Source organism: Epargyreus clarus, unplaced genomic scaffold (genome assembly GCF_041222505.1).
Source record: "Epargyreus clarus isolate Ecla_fem2 unplaced genomic scaffold, WU_Ecla_fem_2.2 ptg000031l, whole genome shotgun sequence".
Lineage (NCBI taxonomy): Eukaryota > Metazoa > Arthropoda > Insecta > Lepidoptera > Hesperiidae > Epargyreus > Epargyreus clarus.
The window spans coordinates 6,975,060-7,001,288 of NW_027332236.1; the positions used below are offsets into that span (position 1 = coordinate 6,975,060).

At 35.5% G+C, this 26,229-nt stretch overlaps 2 protein-coding genes across 2 annotated transcripts in view; one reads left to right on the plus strand and one right to left on the minus strand.

Annotated features, from left to right (window-relative positions):
• Nep3 (M13 family metallopeptidase neprilysin 3) overlaps window positions 1-4,101 on the minus strand; it is a 54,218-nt gene extending 50,117 nt beyond the window's left edge. The window contains exon 1 of the mRNA XM_073089838.1: window positions 3,910-4,101. Within this exon, the coding sequence (XP_072945939.1) occupies window positions 3,910-3,942 (33 nt within the window). The 5' untranslated portion in view covers window positions 3,943-4,101. The remainder of the gene's footprint in view (window positions 1-3,909) is intronic.
• A 407-nt stretch (window positions 4,102-4,508) lies between these two features.
• Window positions 4,509-26,229, plus strand: part of CRMP (Collapsin Response Mediator Protein) — an 88,871-nt gene continuing 67,150 nt past the window's right edge. The window contains exon 1 of the mRNA XM_073090010.1: window positions 4,509-4,716. Within this exon, the coding sequence (XP_072946111.1) occupies window positions 4,675-4,716 (42 nt within the window). The 5' untranslated portion in view covers window positions 4,509-4,674. The remainder of the gene's footprint in view (window positions 4,717-26,229) is intronic.

Consider the following 26,229-nt stretch of genomic DNA (forward strand, 5'->3'; position numbering starts at 1 on the left):
TAAAAAACCTTGAAACTTGAAACTACGGGGCACTGATATAGATTTTGATTGATACTATCTTCAATTAAATAAAATCTTCTTAAATAACCTCAGTAAATAGTTTGGTATAGTTTTAATCTTGAATTTCTGCGCCTATCTATGGTTTCCGGAGAATCCCCTTTCTCTGAGAGAAGACCGGTGCCCAGTAGTAGGACTGTAATGGTTGACAACGACGATGTAGAATGGAGAGTAAAAGATTAAACCCAGGAAATGGGCATCAGTTTTTCTGCGAAGTTATCAATCTAATGCGATCGTCAATTATGGCAGTAGTACTCTGAGGTTTCTAGATTTGTGGGCTGATAATACAGAAACTTGTCCAGTGCTCTGCTTTGTCGGTACTGTTTTCATTATTACCAAGTTTAATAATATTTATGTTATATTCCATCGTGCGATCTTCTTAAGTAAGTACGTTAGGTTAGGTTATTTCTGTTTCATTATCACTTGTTTTTCCAGCTCCAAAGTTGATATTCTTGAACTCAGACGCAAATTATCAAGGCAATGGATTTAACGCGTATTTTATGTGTACAATAAATCTTACGTTAATTTATGTGTATTAGTCATTTAAACGTACCTAATTAAAACTCGAAACACCACCTCATTTATTTATGCAATGCAATAAGCAATATTGGCAGTACCTAATGTTATATGAAGGGTAGTTAAGTAAGCAAATTAGATCGCATTTATAAGCCAAAAGGGTCATAAATAGGTTTGTGACCACCAGCTAAATTACATACATATACCTAAGGCGAACATTTAGTCTATGATAAGAATATCAGGAGTCTCAACGCACCAGTAATCTCTTTCAGAAAGAACCCCTATTCAAGTTAAATCGGGCCGGTAGGTATCCCTAACCAGGTGGACTGCAAGCTCGTTTACTACTTCAATCTTATAAAAAATGTTCTTTGAATACTGTCTCGACTGTAAAAAATCTCGAATGTAAAAAAAGTCGGGAACATTATCTTTACTAATCCTTACTCCTTACTAATATTATAAATCCGAAAGTAGCTCTGTCCGTCTGTCTGTCTGTCTGGTTGTCTCTTTTTCACGCCTAAACCACCGAACCGATTTTAATGAAATTTTGTACAAAGATAGTCTGAGACCCGAGAAAGGACATGGGATAGTTTATATCCCGGAAATCTCACGGGAACTAGGGATGGCGAACTAAGATCGATTAATTGAAGAATCGATCTTTTGGACCCAAAACATCGATTATTTATTCGATATTAGTAAGGATTGAATCGTAAACTATGCATATGATCAAGTGATGATCTTTAGCAAAGTTGAGGGTACGAATTTACAGTTTTATGTATGTTAGTATGTTATATTATTTTCTTTCAAACGCGGGCGAAGCCGCGGGCAACAATTAGTCTGGAAATAAATCTAAGAAAAAAATGTCACATATTACAGTCATCCCATGAGTTTACGGTCAAGGCAAGTTCCGAAGGTGTTGAACCAATGTCGACAGCTGTTTTACCATACTAGTCGTCCACTGAAGGTAACTGAACTTCCGAGAAGCTTTAAGTTATCAAGAAAGAATGTGTGATTCATGTGTGGCACTAATTACTACGGAAAAAGGTCCAATGACGTTAGAGATTAAACAATATATTCAAGAGCTTTGGACTTCTGAACGTTTACGCAAAAACATTTCGTACATTAAGCATAGATAAGTAAAAATACTTCGCCGCCTTGAAATTGAATGAAGCCACAAACGGCTTATTAGTAAGTTCTTTTTTTTTAATTATTGACAAATAAAAACATTTTTAGAGAAAATTTACGAAGAAATAACTAATACTGCGTTAAATTACGCAGTATTAGTTATTTCTTCGTAAATTATATAATAAATAAATAATTATTTCAAATATTTTAGGGACATTTTGCACGGAGACGTGGCAAAACTTTTTTACGCAACTATTTCAATTATCAAAACTGGGTACATTTTCTTGTTAGGAGTGAGTAATCTTTACTAATCTATGACTTTGAGGTTAAAAATAACGTACAACACTTATTGTAAATTCTTATATGACCTTGACGTAAAATTCATGTCAAAATTCTATGAACCGTTTCTCATAAACCTATTATTTAATAGAACAGTAATTTATGTAAAGTAAATTAGTAGATAATAATATAGTTTAATAAATATATAACAAAAAAAAAAATACATTGTCCATAGACCAGTTTTTTTTTCATATTTAAAAATTTTGAAGGGTACGCTACCCTTCAAAATTTTTTCCCTTACCTTACCCTTCAAAATCTTGACGAAAAAATCGTGTAAAAATTATAACAACAATTTTTAAAATTTACCAATTATTTTTGAAATGGAACAGTTTTATCATATTTAAAATGTTGAAGTCGTATTAAAGTGTTGCTCACACTCCATTAATGTATTTCTACTTTTTTTAAAAGATAACATAAAATAATTAAACAACTTGGAAGTTATCAGGACACTCAATGCCAAACGTTAAATGAAAAAGTGACATTTCTAGGTTTTTGGAATTTGCCATTTCATGAGCTGATAACGAAATAGTTTTCAAAAAAGAGGTTCAAAGAGAATTCGGTAAAGCAATTTGAGTTTGAACGGGTTTATTAGATACCTATAGCGAATTATTGATTAAAGCGTCTGGCATCCTAAAAGCGATTCGTTCGTATTCCAAATGTACACATGCCATCCAATTTCAATTTGGAAATAGGGCAGTGCCTCGTTTATCTCACCTGTAAACTGATTTTGGAGAAATGTTACCTAGTAAGGTATACGCTAGGTCTAATCTTGTTATTTATCCGTTGCGGATAAAAATTTAATTTGCCATCATTCTCTAAAGAAATACGTCGGCAAAAAATGGAGAGTAGAATAATGTCGATGTAGAGTCGATTTTAACTCCATCGTTCAATATCACTAAGCTCATGTTCTTCATATTTTTCAAATCAATCGAGCAGGAATATCAAAGTTATGTTTTTAGTCATGTACTTATGCCCAGGAAATGCAATATCACAACTTATCCGGAAGATTTTTGTCGTAGAGACCGTATCCATTCCTACGACGCACTACTCAACTGAATGTTGAATTTGTCACCATCCCCACAAACCAATAAAAGTAAAAACTAAGGACAACAAATTACGCGTGATCACTATTAAAAAGCGAAGCCATTGAGCCAAAATAACTTAATAGGTAGATCTAGTTATTAAACAATAGCTATAGTTTATCCTGTAGGAAGAACATTATCCTGCGGATAACCTACCGAAAAGTCAAGGTCATGCTCTCCTTTTCCAAGAATATGAGTAACTGATCTTGAAATTAGTTAATCTCTCATATCATCGTTATCTTTATGGAACAATGGTATCCCCTAGATACTCAATTGTTACAAAATACACGCAAATAGGTGCATAGTAACATAGATAACATACCGCTGAAACTTCCTAACTTGTAACTACTAATATACAGATAAAGAAAATAAATTTGGTCTCTGTAAAACAATGAAAGAATAGGTACAAATTCAGATTAAATAATGATTTTAATTATGTGCGAAAAACTATTTGCTATTATAAGAAATACGCCATAATAAAGTAAGTAAGATAATTACATTAAAGCTAAGAAAAAATAGAGATACGAAGTGTAAAGCTTCGCAAAAAAGGCTGCGAAGATCCGCGTCGTAAGGCTTCATCTTGAATTTGTGAGTCGCCTTTTCATTTTCATTTTTGGTGCAAAAACATTCTTCCATTATTTATGTGGGTGTAATAACAAACCCCGTAGTATTATTTCGAAATTGTCTCAATTCACTCTTCAGAAACCTTCATGTTAACCAGAATTCGATTCTATTTATGTGGCAAAGCTTAAAATATGCTGGACATAATCGTCGGCACAAAAAAATATTTTACCGTAATTCCAGGCTTCAGATGTAAAGAGGGCATGGGTGCAAAAATACAACTTACACTCGCACTACACTGCACATTGATTCTTTGCAAAATAAAATGTCCTTTTTATTAATCGCGAGTAATAAAACGGGCGCGAAAAATCGGGTTCGCCCAACGCATGGTTGGAATGAAATGTTTTGGTCGCTCGGATAGGTCGGTTCTGGATGCTAGTACGAAGTCTGCCGCTAATATAATGATCGGTTAAATAATATGAGAACAGCGACATCTGTGAGTTGCTCTGTAAACTACTTTCTATGGTTGTTGACTACGCACTGTTTTGGAAAAAAGTGTATTGTTATGGATGCAAATTCTATAAAATATTGCTTTCCATGATTTCGGATTACAAAATAAATAACATTTTTTAATCTGTTATTTAATACAATCAATTGTTCAGCGACTCTTATGGATAAAAAGGTTATTAAAGTTATGCTTACGCCATCTACTGACAAAATGATAAACTATTACAAAACAGAGCTAGCTAGCAGATGTTGCTCTAATCACACCCAATGAGAGCGAAGGGCGCGTTGTACACATGCGCACTGGAGGGGCGATACCTACTTCACTCAATGAAAATAATCAGTTCAATAGTAGGTAGTCGTTGATATCGCATCGTGTTTGTGCGGCCCGTGACGCGTACGAAATTTGCGAAAATTCATCTGCGTTACCGCCTACACGCGATTCAAAAATAAACTTACGTGTTAGTGTAATTTGTGATTGGATTTGGGAAAAATGACCAACGCACCAGTGAAGAAAGTGCCTATACATTTGCAGGTGAGTAGCGAAAATTATTTACGTCATTGTTTTCAACTTTTAAATAAAAGTGGACGTGAAAAAGAAAGCGTTTGAAGTTAACATGTTAATTCCGTGTATACATTAATGTTAATACAATTTAATTCTTTTAATTTTTATGTGCTATTGTGTTAATTCTACCGGTATTTCTCACGCGTGAAATGTGTGACCCAATTTGTAATAAAATTGGGTTGCCGGGCGATGGCAAGAGGATTACGTTTACTATTCTTATCTAGCATTCGTTTAAATATATTCGTTTTAATATTACATTGGATTCTAGGGAAAATAGTATGTTTTGTAATAGCGTGATATGGCTAAGCTATCGCACAGTTTTATTACTGTGGTTAAGTTTTATCGATATTGTAATGCATTACCGATACGGATATTAGACCCAACGTAACTACAATCAATGTGCATAAGCTATATAGATAACAATAAGGAAGCAAAACACCAAAGTTAAGTAACAGACGGGTAGGATGGCAAAAACATAATTTCGATTGGAAATTTGCAAAAAGTACAAAACTAACATAGACTTAATAAAAAGCTTGTAAAAAGTCGGTAGTTTCGTAGGAAACTTCAGTATTCGATGGTCACATCTTGTCAGGTGAATGACCTCGTCTATGACAATAGTATCGCTACAGATACGAATTAAGGGAAGCTGGTAAGGGTTTGTGTCATGCGCAATGACGTCGCTTGTACTTGCGTATTGAAGGGAGATCGAATGGCAACGTCAGATAACCATACAACTTATGTTTAAAATATTTTATATATGTATAAATGTAGATATCTTAAATGGTACAGTTCCATGGGTTCTTCGTGGTTATAATCTGGTAGCATTTTCGTAATCCCTGTCTCTTCTTTCATCAGTTTAACGTTGTGTTCGAGTGTGATGGGTGTGGCATGTCATGCTCGATTTGACTCGTTCCAAAATATTTCTCAGTAACGTTTCCGAATTTTTGTAGGACTAACTTTCGAGTATTAATGTTGATGGGTAGCGCTGACCCCTTTGTCAGGGGCTGCTGCATATGTAATGAAAATCAAATCAAAATATCTTTTAAAACAAGATTCTTCACAGAATTATTTTTTAAATTCAAAAATCTATACATGACATCATTAGCAAGTAGGTATATCTTTAGAAGATGATGAGGAATAAGCGACGAAACTGTATAACAGCAAAATATATTTTTCCTACTTTAATTAAAACGCCTTAGGTGCGTGTCAAAAGGGTAGAACTATGTTTTAACAAGGTTATTTCATTTGATTAATAAGGTGTTTTAGGGCGGACACACAGAGCTTTGACGTGGTGCAGCATCGCAACTCAGCGTCGAGTGCTGCGGAACCGTGCCGCAAAACGTGCTGCTACTATAGTTTGTGGAGACGATTTTTTCAAACAAATGCCAACCACTCGTTGCACGACGCATTTTTCGTTGCGGCACGCTGCGTTACCGATTTCCACGATGCGTCACCGAATTTATGTGTCGGCCCTTATGCGGACCTCCTTATAAGGGCATTCTAACGTAGGCTCTAAGGGTAACAAACTAACAACGCATGAGATTGGTGGGTCAGGTGTTTTGTTTTGGGTTATGAGCTAGTAACCACACCGATCCGGTGGACTCGTTCTCTATTACATAACGTAGAAAGCTTGCAACTAGATTTATAGATTAATTAGAACATTTATGCCCGGGGCGACATCTTCGCCGCACCTGTTTGTCCTGTTTCTATCACGAAGTAATAGTGGACTGCTGTGTTGTAGGTAACATGTGGTTTGCCAGATAGTTTTTCGAAAATTCTTAATTCTGGGCAGCGACGCCTCTGCGGTTGTCTTTAAGTAGGACTCCATTTCTGTGTGGTATAGGTGAAAGATGTCTAAGGGCCACTATAGGCGCCATAACACTTAACATGAAGTAGCCGGCATACCTTCAGTAAAATTATGTGATGTTGATTACTCATATGGAATATGTTATACACTTAGTACAAGTATATCGTAATTCTAATCACACAATTGTTAAGTAAATGCACTCAGAGTAAATAAACATTGGATTTTAAAATGACGGCAAGTACTTAGCGAAGATAATTAAATTTAGATTTCATTTACTACTATACTTATTAGAAATAATTAGATGGATAATATAATTTCTTACTTCTAAAAAATATGTCGCAAATATTAAACGGCGACATTAAATCCTTTCCACAATAGCTTCTCTGCCTCATCGCTAGCTTTATTAAAACCAATCAATATTTTATTAACATAATACAATAAGAATTTAATAAATATAGTTCAAAAAACCAAAAAACACGTTTTTATGATAAACTCAACTAAAAAGTAGAAAATAATTTTCAATCTAGGAATCAATTAAGGAACAGTAAATAGTATAATTGTGAAAAAAGCGTGGGGTGCTCCACTTATCACTTTTCGAAAAGCACCCCATCGTGTATTGTCATCGGTTTTTGATAATTCTTCAAAATTTTGAATTAAACTGAACGTTTAATTCAAAATCGGGTTCAAAGATTCCGTTATTGTTACGTACATACTTACATACATACAACCCAAGCTAATAAAAGAGTGTTAATAAAAATAAAGTGAGTTTCACTTTATTTTTATTAGTTTATTTTTATTAGTGTTAATAAAAATAAAGTGAGTTTCACTTTGCGTTTATTTTAATTCTACTTCTTATTGACTCGATGTATACCTATGATGTCAGTTAGGTCATAAACTCATTTGCAGTATCATTTCAAGGTTAATTTGTTTAGCGGCTCCTATAGAACCATGTGGTTTGTTTTAACTCTCATCACTAGATAATTATTATTTGATGTACGCCACGTTGCATTAATTTATTCACGATTGTACTACGCCGTTAGATGAACATGGAGAAGCCAGCAAAGGTTCCGGATTCGTTTACGAGCCCGATTACCAATTAGTTGAAATATAAATATAAACGGGATCCAAATGAAATTGCCTTAAAAATATGTAATTAACAAAAACGGTGGGTCCGGGGTTCGAATCCCAGAAACTGATTTTTCAAAGTTACAAGCGTGTTTGTAATCATCACTTGCTTGACAGTGAAGAAAAACATCTTTAGGCAGCCTTAATACTACACACTTAATAGTTCTTAAAAAACCCAAAGGTGTGTGAAGTCTAACAATACGCACTTGCTGGACTATAGCCTTAGCTCCCACTCTGAGAACAGTCCCGTGCCCAGCAGTACGACAGTAAGACGACGATGAATCAAACGGGTGTGCAGTCCACCTTATGATTTATGATAGTCATCAAACGCCGATCACACATGCCTTGCCACCCCTGATGACTCAGTTGGTTGGTTCATAAGCAAGTCTGCCTTACTAAGGTTCGAATAGTTCAACCAAAACACGCAATACTGACAATACTGTTAATTTATGTAAGTGATAAAATATAAAATTAGTCATTTAAAAAAATGTGCGCTTACGATTATTATTATCGGGAATTTAGAGATCATATCATTATTGAAATATCAAAGACTGTACGCTACAGTCCACCTGATAGTAAGCCACTTGAGGTTCGTCGCAGACGAGTTGCTACGCCTGAGGAATTCGTTGAAACGCCTGGTAAGGTTATATTAGGTTAGGTTAGTGTCTTTACCTTACCATATCCTTCATAATTTGAAACCAAAACACATCAGCGTTTACCACTGTTGTTATTAGGTACATAAGAAATAGACAACTGGTACCTCCGGAGTCGAACTAGGAATTATTCTTCCACCGTAAAGCTACTAATGAATATTAATCCTCTTATTATTATCAATGTAATATAATTCAGTCTTATATAAAGATGCTTGTAAACAATATTACAAGAATACATCTTCGAATGATAGATGATACCAAGATGATACGCCATGTCGCGTCATGTCACATTATATGCAAAGTCACGCACACATGGAGAAGTGACCACATGTATGAAATTATGTACGTCTTAGGTCTATGTGTGTGTTGGGTTACAAAAGAAACGCAACATATGTGTGAAGTATGAATATAACATATAAACATCGATAAGCAAAGAACATAGACTCCTAATTCAACACAAGTTTCTAGTATCAGTAGTATGAACATACGAGTATGTCAATGAATTTTTTACTTTGTTAGTGGACGTCCTAACCTCATCAATTTTTTACTTATGGCGATCATTTTTTTACTTTATGGCGACACTGTTAACACCTTTAAGTTATTTCCTGAAAACTATAAGTTATTCCTGTTTAAAATCTCAAAAGGAAGTCCTCGCCAATCCATTAGCTGCTTCCTGTTGTTAAATATACTCCATCCATGTTACTGAGCATTAAGTACGAAAACAGCGTTTAGTTCAGACTTCAATATGTAATCTTCTGCATTATTTTCGTTCATAGATAAATCCGACTAACATTCTAGGAATCTATTTAGTCACTTCGTCTGTGTGAAAGATATTAAACCTAACATATGGCTAAGATTAATGGTACTACATGTTGCCTCTGTCAACATAATTTCCTTGATCGACCATTTGTGGAAAGGGTTCAAATAAAAGGGCTGAGAGTGCACAGATTACGTGAAAGGGCTCATTGTGTGCTCGATTGAAGGGCGAAACATTGCAAACGAGCTCATCAGAACCCTAGGTTATGTTCTTGACACATTTTAAGTGTAACTTGAAGAATATCTTTTTATTTCAAAGAATCAATTCCGTATTTTTTTCCAAAACTCTAAAATTATCCGACAGATAGATTTGATTTCATACACAAGCAAGTAGACTCAAAACACATGTCAAAATTCATCATGAAAATATCTGTCTGGCCGAGGATCGAAACCTGGACCCTCTGCGTCTCAGACCGGTAAGTTGACCGCTCCCCCACGCGAATCGTCAAGAAGTAGCAATGCTTCTGTGGCCAATGTCAGGCGCAACTAATCTGGGCTTGATTATAGATGTCTATGGGTAGTCCCAGCTTACTATCAGATGGATGGTATTCTTGCTTGCTAGTTTTCTTATTAGATTGTAAAATGACATTCAAACTATTCGTCCCATCTTTATAGCCTTTAAATATATTGTTTAATATTATCATTATCATTTTATCATACCCTGTCACATATGTTAACGGTTATCACATAATTATAGCTTCTTTTGGCTCGACTTGGCGGAGGCACTGCCGTGCCTCCAGATTATTAACCGTGCTAGATATTATAATCGTAATGGTAACATACCAAATACCGCTACAACTGCCCATACCGTTAAATAACTTACATTAGTTCCGTGCCCAATGCTTTTCCGAGCGTATAAACCATTTCCTATCTATGTCATGTGCAGCATCTTCAAGATAAAATCCCTATAACTCAGCTACTTATAAAGGGTTAGGTAGAAGGTCTGTCGGACGTGGTCGCACTAATTCTGTTGTGTTTTTTTCTACTTTCCACGCTTATGGCGTCAAAAGAACGTCGCGTCGGTATTTTTTGGTACAAAGCCACGCCTTACATCGCTTCTGTGTGGCTGCAAAGCTAACGAGTTATCAATAATCGGTATATCCATGGTCTCTCGGGTGGTCGGAGGTTTTAATAGTTATTGGTTAAATTAATGTCACATTAATGATGAGGTTTTATCAATTTTATTCTCGTGCTAGCTGGTCTTAGTTACGTGTATATTTTACATACGTTATATTATCTTCCTTTCCTACGTTATATTATATTATTTCCTATAAGTCCGGACATTATTAGGGTGCTTCAATATGTATTCAAGGAAAATACCTACGGAGTACGAAAACAAACAAACAATAATAATGACGCTTTCTTGTTTTCATTTTTTCATTGCATCATACTAGGATTTTCATCATGTGGGTGCAACGGACACACAGAACGATAAATACAAAATCACCCAGACCCAGAACAGAAATTTAAATTATACATTTAGTTATTTATCTGACCGGGGATCGAACCTGAAACCCCCTGCGTGTCAGACCGGTATGACATCCGCCCCGCCACGCGGTTACCAATGCAATCATTATTAACATCCATCCATCTTTTAACTTTAAACATTTGCGGATCATTCTTAATTCTCTTACCACATAGCCTCAAGCGAAATCTATTCCTGCCATGGGGTGCTCCCCTCGCGGCTCGTAAACAATGATTTATGGTGACTTTCAACTCAGACACCATTACTGCGATGGGATTTGATGGAATTACTTGGAAGTCTGCACTTTCGAAGCGTTGGTGTTAAACTGTTCAGCGTTGTTTTAAAGATTTCTTTCGACGGGATATTGTAGGTATGATAATAGAAGTAATAAATGGTCATATTTCTGATTTGAAGTCGTTAATGGTAATAGCGATAGCTTCCAGGAAAATAAGCCCGATATAAACAAATATTGTATCTATTTCTAAAATGTTTTAAACTCATTACATAATTTTAGATATTTAGAATTCTCCATACGTTATAATTGTAGTCTATTACCTCTAAATATACCTCTGAATGATATACCACAATGTAATAACATTAACACAATTAGAAAATCGGAGATACTCGTATAGTTATTGTCTCTAGTCTAGATTTTTTTCGCAAGTAATTATATTTCATTGGTGTACATTTTTTTCATTGGACATCTGCTAGTATTTTGTAATGTGGCCGAACTACCTGCAATTTTAATTGTTCAATGTTACCCCTATTCCATTATGACCCCAACGAATCTAACTAATTAGACCCCTATATTATTACAGTATAATACTAGCAGGTGACAGCCTAACACCTGTTAAACTGACCGATTTTTTACAACACATTGCCATTTCAATGTTCAATGTGTTGGTACATAATGTGTGCAAAGTGAGAATTATACGCTCATTTGCTTTTCTAAAGTGTGATTCACTGTCAACCGGGCCCGCGGACCGTAATATCTTATATATAAAATTCTCGCTCCACAATGTTAGTTACCGTTCTCCTCCGAAACGGCTTTACTGATTTTCACCAAATTTTATATGCATATTCAGAGACTATAGACCTGAGTGATAAGAGTTGTTCACCCTTAGCATTTTTTTATTTATATGGTAACACAACGTTTGCCAGGTCAGCTAGTACCAAGTACATTCATAATATTATTATGTGAATATAAAAAATATTATTAACTTTTTATCTTTATATGTCGATTTATGTAATAATATAGGCAACTATACATATACCTATTTAAATTATCATACATTTTTTGTATGTGTGTATTTGTACCTATATGTTTTTAAACAGTAACTGTTTTAGCCTAATTATAGACTAAGGTTAAATGTTTTAACACTTAAATTTGATGTGTGTATTTATACATGGGACATGTTTACGTGATGTAATTATCGAGAAAATTATGAAATAAATTACTCGTATTATTTATATACTATGAACTATGAATAATGGAAATCAGTATACATTTATACTACTCTTTCGTGTTTAATACAATCAGAATCATATTATGTAACATTAATGTTATATGCATCGTAACGTAATTTAATTACAATATGTTATTCCTGGAAATTTTATATTATTATGATGTAAAGAAACAGTGTGAAACACTTATATTTTACACTTGAGACTAAAATTATATTCTAATTGTAGGATTATTATTTGCAGATAATTCAGTTAACTTGATATCGTAAATAAGCTATAATATCTTAACTGAAATCTTGCTAAAAGTATAATTTAACAGTTTTACCAGCAATTTAATACTCTTATTGTGAACCTTTTTGCAATCTAGATACTACTTACGTTAAAGTTTGTGACAAGTTTTCACTACATCTAGAAATACTAATTCAACGGTATATTTGCAGATAGAAATTACCACGCATAGGTATAGCCCATTTGCGATCCCCCATCATGCATTTGCAATTTGCAGTCGGCCCGGTGTACTGTGAATCAACCTTTACACTTTCACCTTCAACGCAAACAAACGCAACGAGTTCAATTACATTATGTATTGACATTACCAACTTCATTCTAGCAGAAAATGTTTACCGTTGTCCAATAGAAAAACAAATAATATTGACCGGTCGCTTGCAACATCAAGTGGAGTGGAGTCTTACAATTTGTTAAATACATATTACAAAATTACCTGCTTATAGTTTTTTTTATTTATTTACGGATAATTGTAGACTTAAGTTGTGGTAGTTTAATTTAATAGGTTTTTTTTATTTTTTTTTATAATAGGTAACTGAAGTCGTATTTTTTAGAAATTATGTACATACTCGTGATATGGAAAAGACATAATAGAAGTAGGCACACAATTGAATTTCGTACAAATTTATTCATTCTTATTTTTTTAATCTTTCTTTAAACTGTTTTATTCGCATTTAGTTTTTGTGTATTAAAATTAAATTAGAACATATAAAATTCCTAATTGAAACTGATATCGGAATTTTTTAACAGATTTTTACGGTGTTGTGAGTGTGTTCAGATGCTTTTAATAGGATTTATTGACAGTTAGCAGCTATAAGCGTTGACTGCATATGGTTGGAATTTCAATCAAATCCGAATTAGATTTGACTTTTTATGTTAAGTGCGATTAGATTTATTTTATGAAAATAATGTAGCAATGAGGATACAATCCATTAGGTTAATGAATGCTGCCTAGAGCAATCAGGAATCAACGCCAAATACGATTGCAGTTCTGTGTAACTTTAGTCAGTAGTAGTAGTTAATAAAATTCATATTGTCGCACTTGCTACTGATTTGATAACATACTTAACCGAGACATTCTCATTTAGTCCTCAGGGGTAGCTAGCAACGTATCTTTGGCCTACCTCAAATAGGACTCTAATTTTACCTGGGGTTGATTATAAACGTCATGCGATGGCCAATTACTATCAATAGGACTACATACAATTTCCTATTTTTTCTATATATAAAACGATAAGACAGACGGACTACTGGTGGAAAGCAATCACCATCGCCTATGGACATTTGCAACACCAGATAAGTCGCCAATGCCTCGCCGGCTTTAAACTACTACCACTTCCATACCATAAAAATCTACCTTCCCTCCCATACCCCTAAAAACAAAACAAACCAAACGCTTAACAGTGCTGTTATGAAATACAACGAACTATTTAATTAGATTTTCTAATTAATACGTTTTTATTTCATTCTTATATTAAATTCGTTCCACTTAGGTATATAAAAATACAAAATGAAAACAACATAAATAAGTTTCCGGTGTTTTTCTTGCTATTCCCGTCAGTAACAGAGAAGTCCTTGAAGTCCTCGAATGCGGTCTCGCTAATTAAGTAGAGTTCAACCCCGCATGCAGGTCCCCCGCAGTTTTAATTGCTTCGCGTCTGGAATATAAAGCTGTGTTAGTACACGTTAACACTTAAGTTTTAACTGTCGTTGGAAGAATATAATCGAAAGATATAATGACTCCGTGGATCCCCGTAAACGTGATTAAGTTTATTCGCTAACTCATTGGCTTACCAATTTGGCTAGTTTCTTCATATTTTAGAGGTAATAAAAAATTAAATTTAATAGTTTAGTAAAATAAATGAGGAAATTGTAAGTACAGTCATATGTCACTATATGTATGGAATTGAAGGCACTTGCATATAAAGTGCAGTCTGCAATACTCTTTCACATTGACAAGATAAAGCTAAGCTTGATCGGTTTATCTTTTATCATCTGAAGTGGTTCAATCTAACTGGATTATGGCGTTATGTATAGCTATACGCAAAAGTATCATAGATTTACTTATTATGTTGATAGCAAAAAAAATATGTATCAAAAAAGAAGCCCATTTGACTTTTTAGGTATTGTAGGATAAAAGATCAGAAAAAAACATTTCAATTTAAGAATGTGTGTTAGAGATACCCGTGGTTAGCTTTTTAAAAGACTAGTGATGGTAGTTTCCGACAAGTTTAAACGATGTTAACTGAGATCGACATCTTAATAAGAACAAAAGCCAGCGTATATATAGCCAGTAGCAATCCGAGTCCCAATCGCACACGAATTTGCTTAACTATACAGATTACTAGCTTTTACCCGCGGGGTTGCTCGTGTCAGAGATACATGACAGTAGGTGTTTTATCTATCCCTCAGGAACAGTACATTTTTCAAGATGAAATAAATACTATGTCTTTTTCTGGACCCCTGAAAAAGTGTGTGAAAAATTTGAAAATGATCGGTTGAGTAGTTAAGACGAGAAAGCGTACTAAATAAACAAACTCATATTTATAATACTAGTTGGGATGATCCAAACAAAACTGTGTTCAATTAAAATTATTATATAAAATTATCGAATAAACTATGTAGGATTTTTAACTGTTACTGCTTCCCAAGTATAAGATGATTCTCCTTTCCTCTATGTTCCATATAATGAACGTTAGAAAACACTTACATAACAGATGTAGAAACGGCCACACATGGAGATTTGTTCCTAAATTAAAAATAACAATCGGTACTTTTCAGAGAACAAGAAAACGGATGTATTTTATCAATCTGTCAACCGGAGCAAGTGGGATCAGTGTTTGAGATGAAATGCATCGAGAAGATTTATAAGGAAAATGGGTTTAAGATAAATAACGTAAATGAATAACACAAACTGTTTGGCATTTTTGTGTTACCTTACATAAATATAGATCTCTTACAAACCCAGAACGATACTCCCGTTAGGTATTATATAATGCTTCGAAAGATTGGAAAAACATTCGATTATATCTTTTACGCGTAATTGATCGAATTTTGGTCTTTGGTGGGTAAAACTTAGGGTAGATTACTAAGTTTTTTTTTATAATATAAGAGTAGAAGACGAGCATGCAGTCCAACGAATGGTAAGTGGCTACTGCCGCCCATGGATATCTGTAATCAACCCCAGATAGGATTAGATATTCCTACCTGAGGTCGGCCTCAGATGCGCCGCTACCCCTGCTGAGGTCTAAGCTGGAACGCCTCGGAAAAGTATGTCTCCCTTACCACACCCTTCAAACAACAGCGCCATACTGAACACAGCAGCGCCTAACACCGCTATTATTAAGTAGAAATAGGTGTGGAGGTGGTTAAAAAGTTCTACCAGAAACGGATTATCATTTGCTATCATTAACGGATAATCACTTGCTAAGTATAACGGTGAAAACATCGCGAAATCTACACGCTTGAGACTACTTTAAAAAGTTTCTTCTGACGTTTGCCATGCCGGTTGCCTATGACCTAAATCATTTTCACTCTAAGAGAGCTGTGCCTAGTGTGGAACTGTAATGGGTCGAAAAGGATTTCGATATTTCATCTCACTGAAACGATTCTACTTTAAAATCCTTCGTGTTAATTATCTAAACCCTTTTCACTCTAAGAAGAGAGCTGTGCCTAGCGTGGAACAGTAGTGGGTCGACAAGGATTCCGATATTTCATCTCACTGACACGATTCTATTTTAAAATCCTTCGTGGTAATGATCTAAACCCTTTTCACTCTAAGAAGAGAGCTGTGCCTAGCGTGGAACAGTAGTGGGTCGACAAGGATTCCGATATTTCATCTCACTGACACGATTCTACTTTAAAATCCTTCGTGGTAATGATCTAAACCCTTTTCACTCTGAGAAAAGACCTGTGACTAGCAGTAGGACCGTAATTCCTTTAGCCCTTAGGATTCAAAATTGTATAATACCTCCTCGCTATTGAAATTACTAATTTGCTTCGTAGTATTTAAAATCCCTTACATTTTTTTTACATTGTCCTCAAATAACATTTAAACCAACGTGCTCAGTCTCAACCACAGAATAGTCACGTAGGTTGCATAATCGCTAATCGTAGAACTAACATTGTGTCATCGTGAACTCGACTGACCCACTTTTCTCGTCTTTGCCAATGTTTCCCATTCAGATAACGTTATCAGCGTCTCCCGAGTGGATTATTGGAACCACGCCTAGACATTTTCTTTTATTTGTTCTACTTTGCAACGAGATCTTATTTTGTAGCAAATCTAATGTGTTGTCTCTTAGAAGGGAAACTCTTAGAGTATGCTTCAATTTGATCGAAATTGTGAGGAGACCCGTATCCAGTATTGGAGCATACAAATTTCCGTCAAGCTAAAGAAGCATATAACCAAGTTGTATCGACTGTAGTGGTCCCACCGTTAGATTTTTGTGATTTGCAAAATACGGGTAGGTGAAATTGCTACCTTTTTAAGAGTCTTTCTGCTTAAGAGGTGTTATCGTTGTTGGACTCATTAATCTCCCACTGCTGGGCTATGATGTCTCCACTAGTCTAGTATGTCTACAATACAATACAAAACAAAAACTCTTTATTGTACCACCAATTTTATAGTACGAAAACAAAATATTTTACAATAATCAAAGGTACAACTGGCGGCCTTATCACTAAATAGCGATCTCTTCCAGGCAACCATTTACTTATTGTAAGAAAGTAATATTATATAAAAGATCCGGAGAAGATCCAGAGATAAGAGATCCAGGGCCAGGGTGTCTAGTATGTTGTTTTACTGTTTAGACCGTAGTGCATCGCTGGTCAACGCATCTCTATCAATACCAGGCCCGCACCCCTCCAATACCGCTTCAGCACTGCTCCCGCACGCATCCAACTCGCATGCTTGGGCTTCAGCCATTGCTCCCATTCTCATATAACATCGAGACTCCCGTGACCATAACAATTAATCTCTTTTATAATCGCCGCATTAGACGACCCGCGTAGTGCAGTGGTCGCCATAACGTTTTGAGAATTTGCCAAGGATTCCAGCTTCGGCCAAGCAGACATGTAGTCCTCTTTTGTATTGTGCTCTGCAGAATATAATCCTGTATATTTATAGTCGTGTCTGATGGTTCTGGGTGTTTGCGTATTTATCTTTATGTGTATTCATGGCAGACAGAACTATGAGTACCTACACGTATGTAAAATCAATTGTACATACTTGTTAGTAATATGTGTATCACGCATTTTATATTTATTCGTACTTATACGCGAACTTCCACAAAACTAACATTATGAAACTAACTACGTTAGTCATTAGAATAAATTACTAAGCCCAGACTGATATTATCATTTTGGGGGAGCGAACTGAGTCATGGGGAAAACAGAATTGTTTGAATTTGAGTGGGGTTGAAAACCCAGGTTTAGCGGTTTTGTTGCCAAAATTATTTCGAAATTACTTAACTTTGATATTTGAGAGTGTTATCACGCAAGTCAAAGGCTGTTATTGGGCGCTCTCCTTCCCTTCTGTTCGCAAAAAAAATGTATATTATTTTTTGCTTGTATTCGATGTTCAGTAATACTTTATGCTACAGTGTATTGAATTATAAAAATTCGTTAATAAAAATTCGTCATTAAGATTTTTGCCTGACCGTAGATTGAACCTGAGTTTGTCTCAAAAAATATTATTGGCATTAAAATTGAAAATCCGGCTTAAAAAAAAAAAGGTTAAAATACATGTAATACCTATATTACATACATTTATTAGTTTTAGGACAAAGTTAGTAAACATTTGACGAACTAATGTATTTTAAGGACAAAAACTTAACGACTTTGTTGTAGGTACAGTATCTCCCCCTACTTGGCCAGGGCCATGCCCTTACGTAATTGCGTTTCTGCGAAACGAACGCCACCTGACGGCTGCGTGGCACTGTCGTTATAACGACAAATAAAAGGTGACAAAAGTTTAGCGAAAATAATGTACAGTAAAATAACAGCTTTCTGTTAAGCGAATATCATCTGTAGTAAACCTACCACATTGTAAAGAAGAATCGTGATAAAAGTAAATAGAAAATAATGCAAAAGTTTTCAATATATTTTAGTATAACTATTTTTAAAGAGACCACTTTCAAAAGAATGGCTGTCAAGAAAATAATCAGACGCTTAAAATGTAAAGAAGTAATAAAAAAATATGAAGAATTGAAAATGGTGTTTTAAAGATCATGGTGATGATTGGTTTCATTTGGTGATCTGAGAACAATATCTCAGTTATTTATAATATATGCATGTTATTTTCAAAATAAGACGAAAAAGCTTAAAATTGTCTAAATCTATCATGTCGTTGAGCTACATACCATGCACCATAGATATACTACTAATAACGTCTTTATTAGTAGTATATCTATGTTATGCACACATAACCCATACATATTAACACGTAAAAACAGTATCCTCTTCTTCGTTCGGATAACAATTATTTTTAAGTATTTATACCTCAAGTGTTTATAAAATGACAAAGTGATAAGATAAACAGGTTTGATGTCATGTATACATTACTTTAGTTACTGTCAGTCGATTGTCAGTTATATTCGTATTTGGACATTGTTTATCATGGAAGATGTAAGTATTTTAAATGATTTTTTTTTCATAATATTGTTAGTGTTATCTTTTGTTTTACTTAAAAATATTCATATAAATCAATCCGGTATTGAATATGGCATTAAGACTTTAAAAATGAAGATTATAAAAAGAAAACTTTAAATAATATATTCAAATTTCTTAAGGAATTTAAGGTCATTTTAGAAACTTAAAAAATAATAGGTAAAAACTAAAAAACACTCATATGTTTCTAATTGAACTAAAAACTAGAAAATATTTTTAATGACATTCTGATAGGCATATCAGTTCTATCAACTTGTCGACAATAATGAACACAATTCACACACATTCGATCCACTGCGCTGACCAACACATAGCTAAATACTATTATTTATTCAAGATACAAATCTGATAATAAGGGATGCGTATTTCGAGCCGTGGACTTCTTGGGACCTTCTTTCTGGGACTTTTCTTACCTTTCAGGTTTTAGCGCGATGCACTTCTGCCATAACTACTTGATTTATAGCCACAATTTAGGTAGTAAAGAATTGTCGAATTTGGATTTTTTGTTGACAAAAATTGGTTAAGATTTATTAGTACTCGTTGTTATTACTAACAGGAATATACCTTTACCCTATCTTTATATATATATTTCTTATGTGCGTGTGTATGTCACTGTACTCCTCCTAAACGACTGGACTGAATTTGATGAAATTTGTTGTATGTGTTCAAGAGGACTTGAGAATGGTTTAGATTCACAATTTAGGCTGCGGAAAAAGTTTTTTTAGTTAATTTTTAATTGGTAAGTAGTTGTTGATTTTGGAATGTTTCACATTGGATTCGACGGACTTCGCTATCATCGCAGTTTCAAATATTCTATCTATTTTTCAAACCGGTAAGTGATAAGGGTTGTTCACCCTTAACCTTTTATTTATTTATACGGCAACACAACGTTTGCCAAATCAGCTAGTATAGCTAGTATATTTAACATCAGACGGTATTTCCTTCTATCACATTGGCGACACTAAAGAACCTATTGATCGGCCGCGCCCTACGAATCCCTACAAACACATTGATGTCAAAGTCAATAGCACACTGCCTCGATCCTCGATTTAATCCCACATTACAGTTAAACTAAATAAAATAAAAGTAGGGCGACGTGACTTGAATAAATTTATGTTATCTTCTTGAAAAGGCTTGAGCACGTGCCATGAATAATACAATAAGCTATACTTAGCTAATAAAAGCGTATTAAAATAGGTTGTGTCCCACTGCTGGGTAAGCTCGCAACTTTTTTTTTATATAATATAGGAGTAGCAGACGAACATTAGCAGTGCAGTCCACCTAATGGTAAGTTGCTACTGTCATCTGTGATCTTCCCCAGATGAGATTAGATTCCTACCTGAGGTCGGCCACAGATGCGCCGCTACCCTTGAGGACTAAGCTGGAATGCCTCGGATAAGTGTGTCTCCCTTACCACACCCTTCAAACCAGAACACAGTATCGCCTAACTCTGCTGTTATGAGGTAGAAATAGGCACAGGCATAGGCAACTGGAGGCCTGGTACACTCAGTACACTCAATCAGGTTCTGTTTTTAATCTTGCTTAAGGCTAATGAAGAAACCTGCGATCGGCGAAATGTATCCTTACGAGCGTAAAATTTAAATAGAATAACTGCTGAAACACAGATAGGTAGATGGAAAACTATAAGTTTTGCACAGATTTTTCGTAGTGTAAACAAATGTAAAATAAATTACTGTTAACCAAAAAAATGTATGTTGCTCAATCTTGTACAGTGTGACAGCTTTTTAAATTTTTGGTCAAATGTGAGATTTAATTCTCCTTTACTGATTGCGAAATATATATTTAGCAATCAGTAAAGAGATCTTTGTTTTTGGAATGATTTTCTAGTTCTTTACGTTCTTTGTGTAAATTGCAGCCGAAATCAGTTCATCAGTTTATAGTTCTTAAGTTTTATTTAATAAAGCATTTGAACTTCAAAAAAGGCAGTTTTCAATTCTATTCATCTGTATAGATTTGCGATCTGCCATCATCGCTGCGACATAATAGGTACTTAGTTACGTAATCCCATTCGCAGTTCCATTATGATTAGAGATGGGAAAACGATTTTTATAATAATAATCGATATTATCTAACATAAAATCGATGATTTAGATGAGTGCTTGGTAAAGCGTGCTTCTGAACCCTCTCCCTGCATCATACTTAAACATTGTGACATTTTCGAGGCCAAATTTCAGGGAATACTGATATTTTTATTTTTCACTAGCCTGTTTTGAACTCACTTTCAAAAATTGCAACAATAATACCTAATTTTATTGATAATCGATTAATTTTAAGAGTGAAATATCGATTATTAACTCTTTACAATTGGCCGTCGTTGTCCATAATCGATTTATTTTTACAAAGCCAAATCGATTTTTAAATAATCGTTTTTTTCCCTAGTTCTCACATCACTTTACGATTGTCCAGTGCGGTCATCGGACATGCATCGGACATCCAATGGCCTTGGCATCACAATGGACGTAATAACTCCTAATTTGCTACCGATTGTTATACATTTATTCATGACAAAAGGTTAAGGAAAAATAAAATATAGTGTGTAGCGATAAGGCTATTTATCACTTGCGATTGTGTAAGTGGATGGCCTTTAATATACAAATTTCATTGTTTTTGGGAACAAAATGTATTAATATAAAGGTGCGGTGGCAGCGGGCCACTCCTATTTCTGTATCAGTGTTAAATGCTTCTGTACTGTGGTTTGAAGGATGATAATACAAATACACTTACCTATACTTGTGAGGTGTTCTGAGTCTTCAAGGTTTCTATGTTCTTGTTTAAAGGATTTAATGAAGAACACATGGCATTAACTTATTCTTAAAGGGTTTCCATCCTTACATCTGTATTTGACTTCTGGAGAATACATTCCTCCGTGGGATCAATTACACATGTCCATGGGTGAGAGTGATCACGTGGTGACCACGTGAACTCATGCTCGTTTGACCTACATTTTAAATAAAAATAAAAGATATTTTTTTTTAAAGTATCGCAGCCTTTAAAGTGTCAAGATTTAAAAGCATAAAGATCTTTACTTACGCTAAGAGATTACAGATATCCATAGGTAACAATAACCATGTCCCTGTAGTTCCGGAACCAGAATAGGGCTACGGCCTCCCCTGCCTGTCGTAAGAGGCAACTAAAAGGGGTTTACGGGGTTGCGGGTGGCAAGAGTGAGCGGGAAAGACGGCCGTATGTGTAGTCGCATACCGTCGTGTACACCAGACGGTATGGCGAGCGCCAAGCTTACCTGGGCGGAGCCCGACGGGGCAACGCGTTAAGAGGACTCCGGTTGCGTTCCTATGGAGATCCCGGAGTCCTTTAGGCAGCGCCGAGGACGGCCACCGGGGGGGTTTTAGTGCGGTAAGAATCCCACATAACTCTGTGTCGCTCCCACGGCACGTTATCTTTCGAAGGTTTCCCCCTCGAAAACAAGAAAAAAAAGGTAACAATAACCAATTTGAATACATTATCATAGTGTGAACTATATTAATTTGCTACTCGAATTTGTAAATGAGATTCTCCTCTATTATGTTTTTATTATTAAACTTTTGTTATTGTTACCAGTTAAACAGCATAACAATCGTAACAATTTAAAGTTAACTCGTTCAATAGTTATCAAGATCCATCATTATGCAATGCCAATAACAAACGCGGCCACATTGTACCGTTATCGTACGTTATGGTATAACTGTACGGTATTGCAATTGTACCTCGGTTTAGATCTACAGGAATTGTTATTGTTACCTAAATAAAGGCAGGGACACGAGTATCGATACTTTGTGGTATCGAGTTTTTTAACACACTTTTTTTAGCTTGGGTTGTGTGGGCGCATTTCGAAAACTGATATATGGAGCACCCCACGCTTTTTCCTCAGTGATACTATTTACGGTTCCTTAATTGATTCCTAGGTTGAAAATTATTTTCTACTTTTTGATTTGATTTTTATCATAAAAGCGTGTTTTTTAGTTTTTTAAACTATATTTGTTTTAATAATAGTAGGAGGAAAATAGGAGGCGCAAAGTAGTCAGTAAAATAAGAGTAGGAGTTTCCTTTCGATACTAATTTTTTATATTCAAAACTTTTAATCGACTAGTACTTTTATACTACAAGATACTATATTGTGTAAGTCTTACGAAGAAAGAAAGGTCGCCAAGTCTTAGAGTTTATACCAAATTCGTGATGAATTTATTTTTCCCGTCTTATTTTTCTTTTAAAAATAATTCCTGACATTTGAAGGCGAAAAATAGTCATCACGGTTTTTTTAGAGCTCGTTAGTAGGTATCGCTTTCATTTAATTTGATGTGTCGATCCTCTTGCTTCGATACTTTTGTTTGGATACTTTTACAAGTACGATACATTTTTCGATGCTCCTCATATGAAGTACAGTATCGATACTTTCTATTCGACACGGGTCCCCAACCACGGCGGTAAAGTGGATTGATTGTTGTATGCATATACAGTTGAAGGTCACCAGCTTCAACTGTATGATAACAGATGGCTACACATGCGTCCTTATATCATGTGTAATACTTCCAAATAATACGCGTTATTTTAAAACATGTTAATAGTAGATTAGACTGCAATACACATATAATACATATTAGCATTTGCATTAGGTACATTTAATACATAAGGGGGTCAAAAATGGGCCGAATTGCTTCGAGAAAAGAATGGTACGGCCGTGCCGCTTTTTTTTGACTCGACTTGGCGAAGGCACTGCCGTGCCTCCAGATTCAGTGATAAAAATAAAAAACCTTGAACGTGCTTTACATTATAAATAGTAGTTACTAACCCATATATCCGTAGTATATGTATAAAATCACACATTAAACGTGTGTGTTTTGGTGGATATATAATATATTTTTTCAATAAAACATTTGACAAATAGTAGTAGCTATATTAGTTTTGAAGGTGGAAGTTCCCTATGGATCTTCTCCGGAGGCACCACCGCCACTTCTTTTCCTGCCAAATAACAGCGGTGCTGCTTTGTGGTTTGAAGAGTGTGATAACGGAGAAATACTCGGAGGCATTCTAGCTTAGTCCTCAGGGATAGCGGCGCATCTGTGCCCGACCTCAGATATGACTCTTATCTCATCTGGGGTTGATGACAGATGTCCATGGGTGGCAGTTGCCACTTACCATCAGGTGTACTGCACGCTCGTTTGTTACCTATATATAAAATACTAAAACTAAAACTCCTATGTTATCTTGAACATGTTTTAAATTATAAGCAATTAGTATTTTTCTTTTCTTTTTACAATATTCTTAAAGAATTTCACGCTTCTTATAGTTTTCAGTCGACTGTGAAAAGGGCTTAGTAACTTGATACGTAGTGTAAAAGGGCTTTTAGTTGTGTAAACATTAGCTTAACATTATCACTTGGTTTTCTGTTACAGTTTTATATTACAACATTAAACCGTGGTGTAGGGATGAGCTGAGCTAATCGAAACTTAAGTGTGTTAACCTATTAGTGCTCGAAGGTGTTAACAAGTTTCACCAATATTTAAAAAGTAATAAATACAACAAACTAGTTTAGTACAAAGTTCAAAAAACTAAAAAACACGCTTTTATGATAAAGTCAACTAAAAAGTAGAAAAGTATTCTATTTCATTCTTTCATACATGCAGGGTAAGATAAGGATGTATGTTGATCTCTTACTACTGAAAAAGAGTTACTCACTGACAAACATACAAGTGAAGCTAATATAAAGCGCCTTGCAATCAATCTTCGTTTATAAACTTAGTTAATAATTTTCTAAAATATAATTACGTGTTATATGTGTACGTGTGTCCGTGTGAATCTCATTTTTAAGTAGACTTCTAATAAATAGAAACAGAATCGTTATTTTGCTAATATCTTGACTCAATTCACGGAAGCCGTTTCAGCGTTATTTGATTTTGAAAATGCAAGTCACAATGGTTCTCTTATTTTTTTTTTGCGAACAATTTCCTTTCCTTTTAACACAATTGGGTTTCTTTTGTAAAGAATATATGGTCCTTTGATTTTTATTAAAAAAAAACTGGTGTCTAAGCGAAAATTTGCATGTAAAATCATCTGTAAGTCGTCCAAGCCTTTTCTATACTGAGGTCAAACGCACTATTACGGACGACAACGGCCTAAGAATTTAAATGTAAATGTTGATTAATGTAACTTGTGTATGTAATTAAGACTATGTAAATAAGACATTTTATTGCAATAGATATAAGTCCTACGTAATAAGAATAGATATGTAAGAGTAGGATAGCAATAGAGTGTAAGCATAGAATTGTAAGAGTAAGACAGGCTATGTTAGAAAGGGACGGCAATAGGACGCGGTTGCTGACTGAGCCTGCGCCTGTTGCGGTACCCAAAATAAGTACTTAAGCTCGCCTTTTTGTATGGAAAAGTGTGTACGCCTCGGAATAAAAACAAGAAGAAAAGAACTGAAGATTCAAGTTGGAGTTTTATTTGAAAACCCATAATCTACATTGGTCCTTCGAGAAGCCGGATTTAAAGAAGACTCAAGATGAATACGCCGATCGCAATGAACACAAGGGGTCGTGTTCGCTCCGAATCGGGGTACAGCGAGTCAGAAGCAGCCCCGGGCGCTAAGGGTGCGCCAGGGCCATCGCTACACCGAATTTATGAAGATTCTCCGCAGTCGCCGTCGACGGTCGCAGGAAATTCCCAAGAAAAAAGGATGGAGCACTCTCCGCCAGAAGGGGCGAGAGAGACAGCACCAGCGACGTCAACACGGACGTCCGTCATGGGGCCACCTGCACGACCAGCTAGCACGCCACCAAGGCGTGAAACTTCATCGCCGGTGCGGAGACCTACATCGCCGGTGCGGAGACCTACGTCGCCGGCACACACCGCTCGCAGTAACACTTCAAAGCGAAGCATCGACGCACGTATGAAGATGGCACAATACGAAGCGGAGAAAGAACTCGCGGCTATAGAAGAGAAGCGGCTACTTATGAAAGAAAAGCTAATCAAATCGAGATTAGCCGCCGAAATGACTGCAATCGAAGCCGAATCTGAATATGCGGCGAGCTCATGCAACGAAAGGGTACAAGACTGGGTGGATAGAAGCATGGAACAACCAACGGCGACGAAATACAGGGAAGAACCGGAAGAGGTTCGCCCTCCCGTTAGTAAGCAACGGGGGGAGAACGCGAAATTCCAAGGCATTCAACGGCTAGCCG